Raw genomic sequence first — 16,032 nt, 5'->3', positions numbered from 1 at the left:
TCCTGGATGGGATACACAAGGGCCAATTAGAGGATGCCACTTCCCTGCAAGAGTTCAATCAGATCTCAAGGTGGATTGAAGATCTCGTAACTCATTGTGAAATCTGTAATTACACAAGTTTGTCAGAACAGCATCGGCATTAGTCCTATCATTGCTGGAAAAAAATTCAGCTGACATAAATCTGCAGTATTTACAAGAAGATATAAATAAGGAGAAGAATAAGCTCACTGATTTGTCTTTAACTGAATTTGTTCAGGCATCAGAACAATATGGTGAACAAATTGTCATAACAATTTGACGTCCAATAAAAATCCATCACAAGTATTAATGTCAGAGTGAGGTCAGCTGCAATCCTCAAGTAGCATGACTGAAAATGTAAATATGTTGGCTTCATCATTAAGACACCCAGAGGGAAAATGAAGACCTATTCTACAAGTTGGAGTAGAGAGTTTACTACTTTCAACACACTTGTATCTGTAGATTAGGAATAAAGGTTTGCTTAAAAATGTTTGAGGATGGACGACTTAAGACTGTGTGGGTGCCAAAGCAGAGGTGGAATGACCAATATCCACAGATTCAGGACATGGTCAAGAAAAATTATCTGACCCACAGATCCAGGATATTGTCAAGAGGAAATTGTCTGGGACTGAATCTGGGACACTACAAAAAACATACTTATTTCAACGGAGAAGCCATCTATGAAGGAAATCCATGCAACTATAGATTACCAGATCATGTTTTGGTGCTTTAGAAGTGATATTATACAAGGTAATTGTTTTGAAAACATGCATGTTGGAAACTGTCTTAAAATCCACTCAATCTAATTATGTTATAGGGATAGGCAGAAGATCTTAGGATCTCAAAGGACAAGCATGTTATTTCATATCCCCTCAGCCTTAGTAATAGTGTCTAACTTGTCAATGTAATTTGTACCTGTGTGTGATCAAGCAGTAAACTACATTTCGTTTAAGACGAGGGTCTCTTCTTGTTAAGACTCATTAGTGGCTTTCCTCTAACAGCGTGAATTAAGTAGATTCTTAGACCCTGTCAAGGAAAGGAGTTGGTTGTAACCATGTGCTGATAGTAATTGGCATCAGTATACATACAACAATTACAACAACTGGAGAAACTGTTTTAATATTAAAACCTTATATCACTAACAAGTGAATAGATTCAAAAGGTGTGATTATTAAATATCTGAACTTATGTTACAAGCTTGTGTGACTTTTTCCTCATAAGTGTCATGGCTGAGTTGGTCTGCATTCTTCCCAGAGATCTGTGAAGTTAAGGTATCCTTTCTGCACTGGGGTTTTCCCTTCCATAGGTAGCCTCAGTTCTGGTTGAACCAACTTGCTACTCAGGCAACTATCTTGGAGCTGACTTACTCACCATTCACTTTTCTTGATTACAAACATTGATTTTTTTTATTATAATTTTTATCATGTTTTATTTATTGCATTTTTATTTTTGTTAACCAGAGCTTACCATTTTATAATTTTATTTTCAAGGTCGAAAATTAAAGAATACACGACCATTCCAAAGTGCAGAGGATACTGACTCTTCAGTTGTCCAAAAGCAACAGAACGCCACTATCTCCATTGTCCCAAGGATTGGTGTACCAAGGATGCAGAAATTTCAGTGTCAACCTCTGTTTCTTGCTGTGCTACAGTCCATTGAGCCTGATATGGTATATGCAGGCTATGACAATACACAGCCTGATACATCTGCCAGTTTGTTAACAAGTCTCAATGAACTGGGGGAAAGACAACTTGTGCGCGTTGTCAAGTGGGCAAAGGTTTTACCAGGTAAGGAAGTACATCTTCTGAGTACTGTGTGCCATTGGCATCGTGTAAATTGTGAGTTTATTATACATATGCAAACAAGTAAAAAAGATAATTTATTAACATGTTTTATTCTTGAACCCATTTCTTCTTTCAGATTTTACAGAAGTCAAACATTTCTCACCCTAGAAAATAGAAGCTATTTTGTTATTAGAAATTGCAATTCACACACATTGTACCATCAATCTGTTAGATCTAGTTGGTCTTTACTTCAGTATTAACAACTGGCATCTTAGGTTATGATATTATTTGTAGAAATGGCATTGTACATGGTAAAATTACAATTTCTATTCAACATTAAAACAAAAATTTCACCTTAGGATGTGCTGTACTTATCAGTTGTTCTTCACAGAATTTAAATGAATTTGATTCTTTTCCATTTTCTGGTATCCACTGTTTGTCAAACAAACGTTCAAACTCTCACTTCCCACACAATATATAAAACATTCTCACATTGATGTATATTGTAATTTGACATTTTTCCCTGAAAACATGAATTTACATCATTCTTGTTTCATTGTTATACTTGTGGCTACGTACTGATAAGTTCATGTTTGTTAGTTGCCTGTGAAGGATACAATTTTTATTTTTCTCGTGCTATTTATCCTTACAACAAAGCAAAGGTCTTCACATACATTAAATTATCTTGAGTGTAGTCACTGTTGTTCTGAGGCAAACCTGGGAATCAGTTTAGTTTGCAGTTTAGTTTCTTGAATCACAGTTTAAGTGAATGAACATTTAATTGGCTTGGTAGCACTGGGTGTAGGAAGGACGTCAGGTCATCAACAAAATGCCTGTCCTCATTTAAAACTTAGAGATGTTTTATATGCATTTGAATGGGCAGATGTAGCCTCAATTAACTATTTAATCCAAACAATGTTATCTCGCAACAATTCCGTATGACACTGAGGCCTTTGTCGAGATTCTATACTAAAGTCCACGAGTGGCACAACCCACAACCTGTTGACTGGAGTGAAGCAAATCTCCACTGTACCTTCTTAGAAATTCTTGGAGCAGTAAGTAAAGTCATATTAGGGTGAAATTGGCACCAAGATAGTTGCGCTTGGTAAGGGCAATCTTTGTTGCAATTAGGCCAATCTGATTCCTGTACCACCATCAATACAGTGTATTGTTAATTAGTTACATTTCTTTTACTTTGAACTAGATGAGGGAACCTGCCAGAGGGTTTCACCCAGGGCTTGGAAAATACTTCAGACCAATGCAATAATAAATTTGAGTAAATGAGCTCAAGAAGCAATTGAAAATTTACCAACAGTGTGCTCATAAACAATATGTGGGTAATTGGTTGAACTCCACCAATAGTTTTATAAATAAGTTCCCTATGTTTTGAATTATGCCATCTTGTGCGTAAGGTTTCCAAACTTGCATCCTTACAGAATCCCCCCTCCAGTTCAATAAGTGATAATTCTCCATTTCTGTGTCTCTGTCAATCTATTTTCTGTTCCCATCTGCTGTCTTAAGGATATATGAGATATAATTTGCCTCTATTGGAAGAAAGTTTCAAGGATTCTTTCCTTCCAGGAAGATTAATGTATAGGTCACTAAAGAGACTATCTTAGAACTGTGATGTCACCTTCAATTAAACCAATTATTCCTCACTCATAGGGAGCGACTCTACAATGGTAGTGAAAGTGATCTTCTGCATTCAATTGCCATGGCACTGGGTCTTTTCAAGCTATGTCAAGGGAAACTTAACAGATCGCCCAGTGTATTCCTATTTGCAGGTTATTGCTGATCCACTACTTTCTCTTTGAATGATTTTATTGCTGTTCTAATAACTATGGGTAACAATAGGGAGTTTTCACTTTTTTGAATGACAGACTTCCCAGAGTTAATAGAGACCAAAAATTGCGGATGCTGGAATTCAAGGTAGACAAACAGGAGGTTTGAAGAACACAGCAGGCCAAGCAGCATCTGTAGGAAAGGAGCAGTCAACATTTCGGGTATTACCCTTCTTCAGGATTGGCTGTGGGGATAGGGGGAGCTGCAGATAAAGTGGGGGGGAAGGGGTGAAGGTGCACCGCTGGTCTTAGGTGAACACTGTTGGTAGGTGCAACCTGGTTAGTCGGTGAGAGGGGTGAATCTGGTTGTAGCTGGAAGGGAGGGTCAGAAGATGGAATGGAAGAAAGGAGGTGGGGCTGGAAGGGGAGGCAGGGGATGGGTGGCAAGTTTATTTGAAATTGAAGAACTCAATGTTGAGTCTTCTGGGCTTTGGGGTGCCCAGGCAGAAGATGAGGTGTTGTTCTTCAAATTTGTGAAAACACCGTATTTTCTGCCTGCGCACCCTAGAGCCTATAGGACTCGACATTGAGTTCTCCAATTTCAGTTACCCATCCCCCGCTTCCCTTTCCAGACCCATCTTCTCCCTTCCATTCCACCTTCTGACCTCCTCTTCCAGCCACCAACCAGATTCAACTAAACAGGTTGTTCCTATCACTAGTGTCACCTTTAACAAGTGTCCACCTGTCACCACTGTTGCGCCTCTACTCCTTTCCCCTCTCATTAATTGTAGCTCCCCCACCCCACATCCAGCCCTAAAGAACACCTGAATTGTTGACTGCTCTTTTCCTCCAGATACTGCCTGGCCTGCTGTGTTCTTCCAGCCTCCTGTTGTCTTCCCTAGTTAATTCTCTCATTGATGGAATCAATGTGTTCATTTCGACATGTTTCAGCAGTGTTTATGAATAGGAAGGATTTTCAACGTGTCCAGGTTCAATTCGCACCATGAAGATGGCTGCTAGTTATTTTGAAAGTTCCCACATTCATTCAGTCTGTGCAAAATAACAGTTTGTCAAAACATTAAGACATTCACATCGGAGAGAAATGGATCTTGATAGACAGAATATCGTTGAGTCATGATTGATTGCACAAGGATGGAATCCTAGAATTGCAGCAGCAATATAAAGATTGAGAAACCCACTTCCAAAAACAGATCAAACAATAAGCATATCCAGTGAACAATCTACCATCTGGAACAGTTCAGAGGTATCATTTTCTGGAATCCCACAAGAAGTATGAGCAGAGGAGCTATCATGTGGAAGATCCAGGAGGAAAATGAAGAAGACCCTGAGAAGAAAAGAAACAATAAGGCATGTATAAAAAAAGTTTCCAACACCTCTAGAGTAGAAAAATTAATGACTGACATTTACTGGACAACCATTCAATTAAACCTGGAAGCTCCTGCGTAAACATCTATTTATCATATTCCCAATGAACTATCACATCAGTCCTAGATAATATCACACTCACCATTCATTAGAAATGCAGAAATAAGGTAAAGTAAATGTGAATATATACACCAATTAAAGTACAGACCTAAAACAATTTTATAACATATGACCTCCCTGAGGTAAATTTTCAATTTGTCAACCAATCTTAAAAACCACTAGGAACAAAGATGAGATGATTTCCACAGCAATTTTGCATCAAGGCACAAACTGATATTTGCAGAAACTTGGAAACAAGTCTGCGGTCAATCTGTTTGTTTCGCTGTGGTAATTGTCACATAAGAAAGAAAGGAAGAAGAAGTTGTTGTGGAGAAAGGAGTTAAATGCAATGTAACTGAGCAGAAAAATAAATCATTCATACAGTTGAGGTAAGAACATATGACCTCCAGAAGGAGATGTGCCTTTAATCGATATTAAGGGAGTGACTTCAAACTACAGAGTTAGAAAACCTATTCAGCTTACATTTGTGTGATGCCTTTATATAATGATGCTTCACAGATATGCACAGGGAAAACTGACACTGCAAAAAAACAGGTCTTGAAGAACTTTTAGAGCATACATACTTGAATTAGATATTTGATTTGGGAAACTGTCAGGTAACCTCGCCATGGCATTTTACTAACATCTGCCATCTTTATTTACGGTTAGATCTCTTAGGAATTGTTGAGAACTTAAGCTCCAGTCACATTCTGTCACCAAACTTATCAGAGCACGCTTCTCAATTACCCTCTCTATCAAGTAAGGCAACCAATCTTTGCTTCACATATTAAATGTATATATCTGATTTTGGCAACTGTAGAACACACCTTTCCATTTACAGATAAGAATGGATGTTGGTACTTCTAATTTAAAATTGCTTACATAGATTTTTTGTGAATGCGAGTTCTTTATTTAGCCATACATCAAATAGAAGTTCAGTTATTACTGTCTTGTTTTTGCAAGGTAATCGACCAATGGAACGCGTAATGTAACAGTATAGCTACTGAGATCGCAGAATAACGTAGACAAGGTTATTTAAATTTAGGTAGTAGAGTTATGTGTGTGTCTAAAACACAAACATATTTTAAGACAAGAAACGGCTGTTGCAAAAAAAGGGTTAGATTCAGTTCAACCGAAATCTTAAATCTGATTTTAAATGTCATTTCAACAACTAAACATTTTTTACACTTTCTACCAAGTTCGTAATCTTGTCTAATTCATAATTTTGATGTAGAACTGAGGACAAAGGAAATTATTAGTTTAAAAAAAAGTACCAAAGAAATTAACCCTGTGTAAACTAAACAAATTCCTGGACCTGATAGCCTTCATGTTAAGTTTTTAAAAGATGCCCAAGAATAATGGAAGCAATGGCTTTGATTTTTCAAAGTATCCTGGAATCTAATCAAATAGCCGTGAATTTTATAAAAAGCAAACAAAGCTTTGCTAATAAAGAATGCAGAAGAAAAGATATGAAGCCAGATTAATAGTCATAGTGTCAAACAGTACAGAAACAGCACAGTCCAACTTGTCCATGCTGACCAAGTTTCCCAAACTGAACTGGTCCCACTTGCCTGCATTGACCCCGTATCCCTCTAAACATTTCCTATTTGTATACATAGTCAAATGTCTTTTAAATGTTGTAACTGTACCTGCATCTGCCATTTCCATTGGCAGTTCATTCCACATATGAACCACCCTCTGCAGTCAGTTGCCCCTTAGGTCCCTTTTTAAATTTTTATCCCTCACCTTAAAAATATGCCCATTAGTTTTGAACTCTCCAACCCTATGGAAAAGACTTTTTGCTATTCACCTTAAGTATGTCCCTCATAATTTTATAAGGTAACCCCTTAACCTCCTGCATTCCAGTGAAAGAAGCCACCAATTCTGATGGTGTAGTTTTCAAGAGTGTATTTTTAATTATTTAGTAGCAACACTTGGCTCACTGTATGGTCCTCTGAGTTTGGTAAGTCTGAGCTATTATCACCACTTTTGGAATAAGTCACATTTAACTTGTACGCCTGTTGTTTTCTGTTATAACCTACTGGGTAGTGTATCATAAGTCAAGTTCTGCTATTCCCAGACTTGTGCCAAATGTTAGACTTTTTTAAGGTTACCCAATTTATCTAATTTTCAGACCAAGGCTTATAGAAAGCATGGACTAAACCAGTTCTTAAGTAATTATACTGTAGCTACAGGTAAACAAATAGAAACCATTGACATATGACAGCACTAATTAAAACTCAAATTGCCTTCTAAGCATACAATTGCCTGCCTATAAATATATACGTACACTCAACAAATAAGGAAAATAGATTGCAGAGGTGGAAGAAACTGGAAAGGCAGTTGACTGATATAATACTTCCTGATTCTGATATGAAGGTGATCAGTCTTCAGCAAGGCAAACCCTTGAGGTTCAGTCATCATTCCCAGGAAACTTCCAGTGGTAAGTTCAGAGCAGCAGATTCACTTAGCAAATGTGTCTAAATTTTTAGTACAAAATCACAGTTCACAGCAGCTGCTGCAGGTAAGACCAGATTTCTTCAAGTCTGTATTGAGTGTTTTTTATAGTAGAGAACAAGCAGCTTCTGCAAAGGAGAACGACGATACTCACTTCTGTGTCTTTTTCTTTTCACTTTGTGTTGCTTGTTTCCAGTTCCAACAGCTCAGTCTGCTAAGAACCGTCGGCTTCATTCATAAATATCTCCTCAGCTTCTGATTGTCTGCGCATAGTAGGAACCAGCAACCACAAAAATAGCATTCTCAATCTGTGTCAGATTTGTTGCTGTGGCATTATGCAACCTTCCTGGTAAATCCCTGTTTTAAGAAACAGTTTTTTTTTCGCATTGGAGTCCATAGCTTTTAAAAACACAAAAATAAAAAGATAGTCCTTACACCAGCAAAAGATTGGGTAACAAAAACAGAAACCGCTTGAAAATCTCAGCAGGTGTGGCAGCGTCTGTGGAGAGAAATCAGAATTAATGTTTTGGGTCCAGTGATCCTGCTTCAAACTGGATGGAGAAAGTTGTTTTTGACATAGACGAAAGGGTGGGGGAATGAGTAAGGATGAAGTGATACACGGAGATAGAGTCAAAAGAGAGGGAATCGGTTGGATAGACGAAGGAGTGAATAACTGTTCGCCAAGTAGATTGAATGGCTGCTAATGGGGACTATTAGTAGCTAACAACAAGTAATGTGTAATCGCAGAACATGCTATAATAAGGCCTGCTGTGTGGGTGTTAGGGTAAGGACATGAGAGAAGGTGCCTCAAGTCTTCAAATTGTTGAACTGGGAAAGGTGCCGTGTGGCTGCGGGGGTGGGTGTTGGAAGTGAAGGAGGAATGAACCAGGGTGACCTGGAGGGAATGGCCCTTGTGGAAAGCTGACAAGGGAGGGGATGAGACTTATCTGTCTGGTGGTGGCATCCCGCTGGATGTGGCAGAAATGGCAGAAGAGTAGGTGAAGAAACGGGACTTTTTCACTGTTTTGGGAGATAAGAGAGCAAAAGATTTTACAGTAAATCAGTAGTTTAATAGGAGCATCAGTTTCCACCTTACGCCTCTGGACAATTTTTCAGTCCAGAGGTCAGCACCTTATTGAGGAAAAACAAAATTTATTTCTGTGTCCAAAAGTGCTCTTACACAACTGATCATGTTTTTCCTATCACCAAACCACCCATAGCATCTTTTCATCTATTAAACAAAACCAATAAGTTATCCATGTTTTCCATTTGATTAATTTACATGCAAAGCTCATTGAGGACAAAATTCAACTCTCATTTTTATATGTTTTTTTCTAATCAGCCTGCTCAGAGTGGTTATTACACATCTCTGGAAGCAGCTGAGTCTTGAACCTGGGCTTCTGACTCAGAGGTAGGGATACTGCCGTTTCACCGGAAGAGCCCCAAAAGTCAGTTCTAATTTTTTTTTTAAATTTTCTAATCACTGACATGGGAGCTGTAGAAGCAGAACTATAAAACTGACAAATGTGGAGTATACCCCAGTGGACTAGAAGATTGGCTTAGAAAATAAAGTTGAGAAACACCAAGGGTGCAGACTACCTCACCAACAGGATGTTTCAACAGACATTCCTCTCCCAAGATTAAGTCCACCATCCAATCTGGACCACCAGAATAGCCACTACAATTGCCAGCATCTCCTGTTGAAAAGAAGGTTGATCCATAATTGTTAGTAGATCCAGTATTAAGCCAGAGGTCTGGAATATGACTAATAGCTACTCATTGAAAGTAAATTGAGCTTCCTTGAACTATTACGAAGATCCAAAGATGGGAAACAAAGTTAGATAAAGCAGATCATCAGTGAAACAACCATGTGTTTGGTATCTCCACTTTCTTTTTCCATGACAAATGGGAGAACGTTGGGAAGGCATTGGTTAAGTTACAAGACTTGTGTGATAATTTTATTCAAGTTAGCTTTTTGTGTTTTGAGAGTTGGCATTTACAATACATTCTGTTTAAAAAGTAAATACATCCAAACTAAACCTTGAAAAGGCAAATCATGCAACGGAAAAGTTGCATTTATATTGTGCCTCTAGTGTGGTAAAAGGTCTCAAGGTACTTCACAGGAGCATTGTCAAATAAAATTTGACACCGAGCTAGGCAAAAAACTATTAGGACAGATGACCAAAAGCTATGTCAAAGAGGTAGTGTGGAAGTAATGTACAAACAGAGGAGTTTTATTCGTAGTTTGCTTTTTTACAGCTGCTTTGGATTGTTGGCAATTTTGATAGTAAGCATTCTGCAGTAATGGACACTTTGCTGTTTATAGACGGGCTTGCCTGAATTAGTTAGACTTAGGATAATTCAGTAGCTTCACGGTCACTGTTACTCATTAAATTTGTTCCGGATTTTACATAATTAGTCAATTAACTGAATTTAAATTTCCCAACTTTATTCTGGGTCCGGGATTTTGCATTAATAACAATATGCAGCCCATGATAGTGCATATTTCCTAGATATCAGATGCAATAATTTGGTTGGATTTGAACTCATGATTCTGTACATTAGTTCAGAAAGATGGCTTATTTGCAGTAGCAAAGCCATTATTCTACTATTTCTTTCTGTACACACAAATGTCACTTTGATTTGGTAACACTAGTAAATGGCTATTGCACCTAATAATAGTACTTGTGTATCCTATTCATTCACTAGACCTGGATATGTCATGATTAACAGGAACTGCCTCATCAATCTCCAGATCAGCACAGAAACAATTTCATTGTTGCCCCACCTTCTATAAGGACACCTACAGGTAATTTGCAGCACCGGAACAGCATTATTAGTGGCAGCCAATGTCACCCACTCACTCAGTTTTTACATAACCAGTTTCTTGAGGGTTAACACAGGTGACATCTGAAAATAACCAAACAATTTGCTGAACATGGATGTATTAAACAAATGATTTTTGCATAGATTAAGAAGTCTAGATTATGATGGATGATGCCAGCTTTTCAGGCATCAGAAACAAAGTTTTCATTTTAAGGAATTCATCTATGTCATTCCTATTTGAAGACTCTGGCTATCAGTATGAATGATGAAGACTGTCTTTGATATCAAATAAGTGTTGTCATTCCTAAACTAGGGCTACAGTATTCAACCCTAGTGACGACATCAAATAAGAATACAATGCAGTACACATTTACTTCTCAGAATGCTTATAGAATATATCAGCATCACAACAGCAACTGAAAATATCCTGCCAGATCATAGAGTGCTTCATAGTACATTTGGTCTCCAAGATTTTCATTGTTTGCTGCATGACTCTGCAGTGAAGACCAGGGCAAAGCTTTGACAGTGATGCAGATGGATGCTGATATGGAAATATCTGTGCACCATGATGACAGTTGCAAGATATGGCAAAACAAGATACACAGTCAACACGTTTTTCACCCAATCATTTTAAGATGTCATCAGTACATCAAATGACCCAAAACACTGTTCATAATATTATTTGCTGATTACCATTCACTGTGGCTCTGTGTAGTGCTGCTACCATATTCTACAACATTAGACATTCACATTGAAGCATCTGTGTTCGGATCTCATGCATCTATTTACAACAAGTGCGCACACTGGAGACTGCTTCCTGGGTTCAATTACTGGAATCAAAGTTATTCTGCATTATTCAGTTATTTAAAGATGTACCATATGCACTGAAACTGAAATGAATATTTCTAGGTCCTTGTACGAACAGTAGATGTCAGAAAAAAACAAAGACACCCAATGACAGCAGACACAAAGTGTGAAAGAGTTGGAGAACCATTTCAAAAGCCTGCACTGGGCAAGAGGAGCTATTTTGTCCTAAGCAGTGTCCACTTGGATTAAGCTTGCCATCATACTTGATCCTTCTGTTTGTAAATTTTTCCAATCAACCTGTTATTATACACTTCTGGAACAGTTGAGTCGTGAACCTTGGCCTTTTGGCTTAGAGATAAGGACACTGCCACTGCAACAGCAGAGCCCACAACTCAAACTTTTTTTAAAGTTAATCCATTTTTCTAATCACCTTGTTCCAAGATGTTATTATACACTTCCGGTGCCGGTGGAACTTGAACCTGGGCCTGTCAGTCCAAGGGCAACGACCCTATCCCTGCGTGCCAAGAGTGCCCTCAAGAATGATTGGCTAGTATGGGGATTGAACTTATCGCTTTGGTGCTATTGAATCAAACTCTAATCATCTGGACTAATCAGCGATTCAGAACTCAACTCCATCTATTTTTCCCAATAAATCTGTTTAAGGATGTTGGTACACACATCTGAGGTAGGTGGGACTTGAACCCAAGCCTTTTGGTTCGGGGATAAGGACATGACTGCTGCCCCACAAGAAGGCCCCAAACTCAACTTTTTTTTCTAAAAGTCCTCTTCAGCGATATTACTACACATCTCAGGAGCAGCTGGGACTTGAACCCAAGCCTCTCGCTCCAAGGCTAGGGACACTACCACTATGCAACAAGAGGACTCCAAACAAAGTCCAATAAACATCACCTGTTCTCAACCAACTCTGCAGCTATTCTGATGAAGGGTCTAGGCCCGAAACGTCAGCTTTTGTGCTCCTGAGATGCTGCTTGGCCTGCTGTGTTCATCCAGCCTCACATTTTATTATCTTGGATTCTCCAGCATCTGCAGTTCCCATTATCTCTGCAGCTATTCTATTTGAATCTTAAAGGAACTAGCATTTCTAACTCTGAATCTTTCCCTTGCAGAATCACTGAAGGAATTAGATTTAAGATTATGACAGAAAACACAAGTAATCGAGTCAAACAACATTGTCAAGATATATGACAAAACAGAGAAGCAGCTTATTTTGCATTATGTTATTGTGTATTTGGCAGTGCCATTTATCAAATGTAGCATCTGCCTTGTATTGCATTGGAATTCCAGCTCTAAGATCAACCCTTTGTTGCTTTTATGTGATCTTCTAATCTGTTTATACCACTGGTGTGGCCAGTCACAAAAACCAAGGTTGCATGTGATTGCGAAGTATGGCATTCAATGAATAAATCAATGTATAAATGTAATAATAACTTGTATTTATATAGCACTCTTAATGTAATAAAACATCCCAAGGTGCTTCACATGAGCATTATAAAACAAAGTATGACAAAAACCTTATGAAGAGATAGGAGTGCATGTGACCAAAAGCTTGATGGAAGATTATATTTTATGGCTTATCTTAAAGGAGGAAGATGGGGAGTCATCCATGCAGAGATTTGAAAACCAGGAAGAGAATTTTAAAATTGAGACTTGGTCTGACTGGGATTGGCTGTAGTTCGTGAGTCACGAGCCAATCAGTGAATGGTATTTAGTGAAATTCAGAACATGGAGAACAGAATTATCTCAAAGGTTTATGAAGTATAGAAAAATCTGGTCAGAAGAGGGTTGGAGGACTCAGGTTTAGAGATAACAGTTGTAAGAAGGGACAGTTTTGTTGACAATTGAGTGTGGACCATCCTTTGGTATGTAATTAAAAGGTTACTTGTGGTTTACTGAAGTAACAAAGCTTGCCCATTACACAAACAATTTTGCTGTTTTCCCTTGGTAATCCAAATTATGAGCTCTCGATCAGCTGTGAGTTACAATTAGAATAAGGTAAAGTCCTGAAGTTAATCAAAACAAATATTTATTCATAAACTGTTGTAGAATTGGTCATTGCACATTGAAGAAAGTTAGCTTTATCACTTACGCTACAAACCTTCCTAAAAACAAAAAATAGGTAGTCTGTGATGACCATTCTCCCGTCAGAAGTTTATTATTTGCCAGGTATGAGAGGACATGGCTTAATACTTGCAACATCACATCAGTTACTCACCTTAGTACTAGACATGGCTGATTCACATGCGGACCTCTTTCATTGCGTATTCCAAGGAGATCTAGCTGGTAGACTGCTAGCTGTATTTGTTAAGATCCTGCTGTCTGCCAGTGCACTTACTAGTTTCAAAGGAAATGACCTTCGGAGTAGTGGTAGATTTACTGTTAAATAATTTAAAATGAGGCTTTGGAATCAAGCAAAAACACTATCACAGCTTAAATTGCCAACTATCAAATGCCATGTTAGAAGAAATAAGTGCCCTATATTTAATTGAATATTGTGTTGAGTATTTATTTGTCAGTTACAATATACAGACAGGTACCCAGTATAAAATGCTAATAACTCATATGAACCATTGAACATTAAACTGTATTAGATTATTTCAGCACAGTTACTTTGTCCTGGTAAAAACTGATATGGATATGGCACTCCTTGGAAGGTACAGCAGCCTTCTTTATTGCAGTGATGATACTGCTACTCATTACTCATTGACATTTTTGCTTTTTTTACTGTGCTGTGGCTTGTCTGAGCCAGGCTGATGATTGATCTGTACATTGAAGTTCCTTTCAAAGTGAACTTGTGGATTATGCAAGTTATTTTGTCAAACATTATAGAACTGGAGAGGATAAAGGTGAGGCTTGGATGTGTAAGCTTTCTCAGACTAGACATTTGGAGAATGGTTTTGAAATATCAATTTGATCATTCTGATTGAAGCATAAGCTTTGAAATATTTACATTCTATCCAAAGTTTGTGCATAGATATTTGGGTATGATCTGCAAAGATCATCTTGATCTTGCTGGGATGGTCCTTTCCAGCTTTTATTGACCATCAAAAGAGTCAAAACAGATGCCTTCCTTAAAATGAAGGCCACTGGGTAAGTACAAAATGACCTGCACAAGTCTGTGCCAGTGGTTAGATACTACATGCAAGGTGAAATACACTAATTCTTTTATAGTTTGTAATGGGCATGAAGTTGTGGATAGATTACCCAAATTAGTCCATTTCATAATCCTTTAGGTTTAAAACATTTGCTAATTTAACAAACTTTTGGAATTGTTTCCTTGGTATTTTTCCTATTAGTCAGCAACCAATCTTGTGAAGTATTTGTCCTGCTGAATAATGACTTTGCTACAGTTATGGGAGCATGTTGCTGAAACTCTACACACCACTGCTAACAATGTTGGAAGGAATCCTGCACATAAAAGTGATGATCAGGCTAACTTAGACTGCTATTGAGCTATATGCATGTTAGATTGTTGACTGTGGATTCTTCTCAAGCAGATACTAATACTTTCCTGCTAAACCTTACCACAATTGGGCATATTTCTGCAGCCATCAGCAGTACAAAATATGGGAGCTTTACTGTGCAGCAAAAAATGATATTTAATGGTGAAGTTTGCAGTCAGCTTGACAACACCACATGTGGTTTAGCTGCCAGGTCCAATATTGGTGCTGCACTGAATACAGACCCTGTTGTGCATATTGGACAATATTTGCACTTTTTTTCAATGATAAGTCCAACGTTCTCACTGCAAACTCTGCAGCAGCATAAGACCCATTTGAACTGAATGCACTGAGCATGCAAAGTTACTGTTGTGATCCAACCACTTCACTGTCAAGGATCTGATCTTTGGTTAATTGCTCTCGTGCATTAATTGAGCATCTTAGCAATCACACAATAGATTTATCTTCTATGAAGTCAGAAATGACCCGAAACAGCACCGTGCACCAATATTTTATCATCTTACCATTACTATTTTTAGCTGTTATCACATATTTGTTGACAGCAATGCCTGAGCATTTTATTCCAAGTGAGAAGCTGTTACCTAGACCATTCATAACTCAAGAAATTATCAGCAACTGTATTTGGTTGTTAGAAGCTGCTCAAAAAATGGCCTATGTGGCTAAGATGACTATTCTAAGACTTAGCTGCTCATAATAAAATGAAAATATAAAGAGCATTTGAACTATAATTTAGCCATGAACTTGAGATTGTGGTTAAAAATGTGCAACTTGATTAGTGCACAAAACTCCAAATATCTGTGTATACGCTTGCGCCATTGTTAATTTTTGCTTTTTGTGCTTGTCTGCTAGGAAGGTCTGCTGTTTGCGCAGCTGTGTACTGATCGATGCATACTATCATTTAACAATATTTCAGCAGAAGTGCTCCTTGTCTACAGGTTTTCGCAACTTACATGTGGATGACCAAATGAGTCTCATACAGTATTCGTGGATGGCAGTTATGGTCTTCGCAATGGGATGGAGGTCTTATAGAATTGTGAATTCCAGAATGCTCTACTTTGCACCAGACTTGGTATTTAATGAGTAAGTGAAAATATTTCTGGTAGGAGTGTGCTGTGCACTGCCTTCAGGTTGAAATTACAGAATTTTGTTAGCAATTTGCCTGAAATATTCGACCAATAAACTCTGCTTGCTGTGGCAGTTGTCCCTCCCTAATATAAACTTGACACTAAATCTATGACTCATGTTGGTCTGCTATATTTCATGCCCTCAGTTTGTCGTGGCTTCTCATAATGCTGAATCTCCCTTGTAGGGAACTGTTCGCTACAATATGGCAATATCTAATATTGTTAGACAAATTAGAACTATTGGAAAATGAAAGCTTTTGACAGATGAGCC

General features: G+C 38.1%; 1 protein-coding gene across 10 annotated transcripts in view; it reads left to right on the top strand.

Annotated features, from left to right (window-relative positions):
• ar (androgen receptor) overlaps positions 1–16,032 on the top strand; it is a 206,923-nt gene that overhangs the window by 122,275 nt on the left and 68,616 nt on the right. For all 10 annotated transcript variants that reach the window (XM_048544313.2, XM_048544312.2, XM_048544310.2 and 7 more), the window contains 2 exons: positions 1,509–1,805; positions 15,573–15,717. In XM_048544313.2, the coding sequence (XP_048400270.1) occupies positions 1,509–1,805; positions 15,573–15,717 (442 nt within the window). The remainder of the gene's footprint in view (positions 1–1,508; positions 1,806–15,572; positions 15,718–16,032) is intronic.

Source organism: Stegostoma tigrinum, chromosome 15 (genome assembly GCF_030684315.1).
Source record: "Stegostoma tigrinum isolate sSteTig4 chromosome 15, sSteTig4.hap1, whole genome shotgun sequence".
NCBI classification, from domain to species: Eukaryota; Metazoa; Chordata; class Chondrichthyes; order Orectolobiformes; family Stegostomatidae; genus Stegostoma; species Stegostoma tigrinum.
This window is presented reverse-complemented; position numbering and strand designations above follow the sequence as displayed.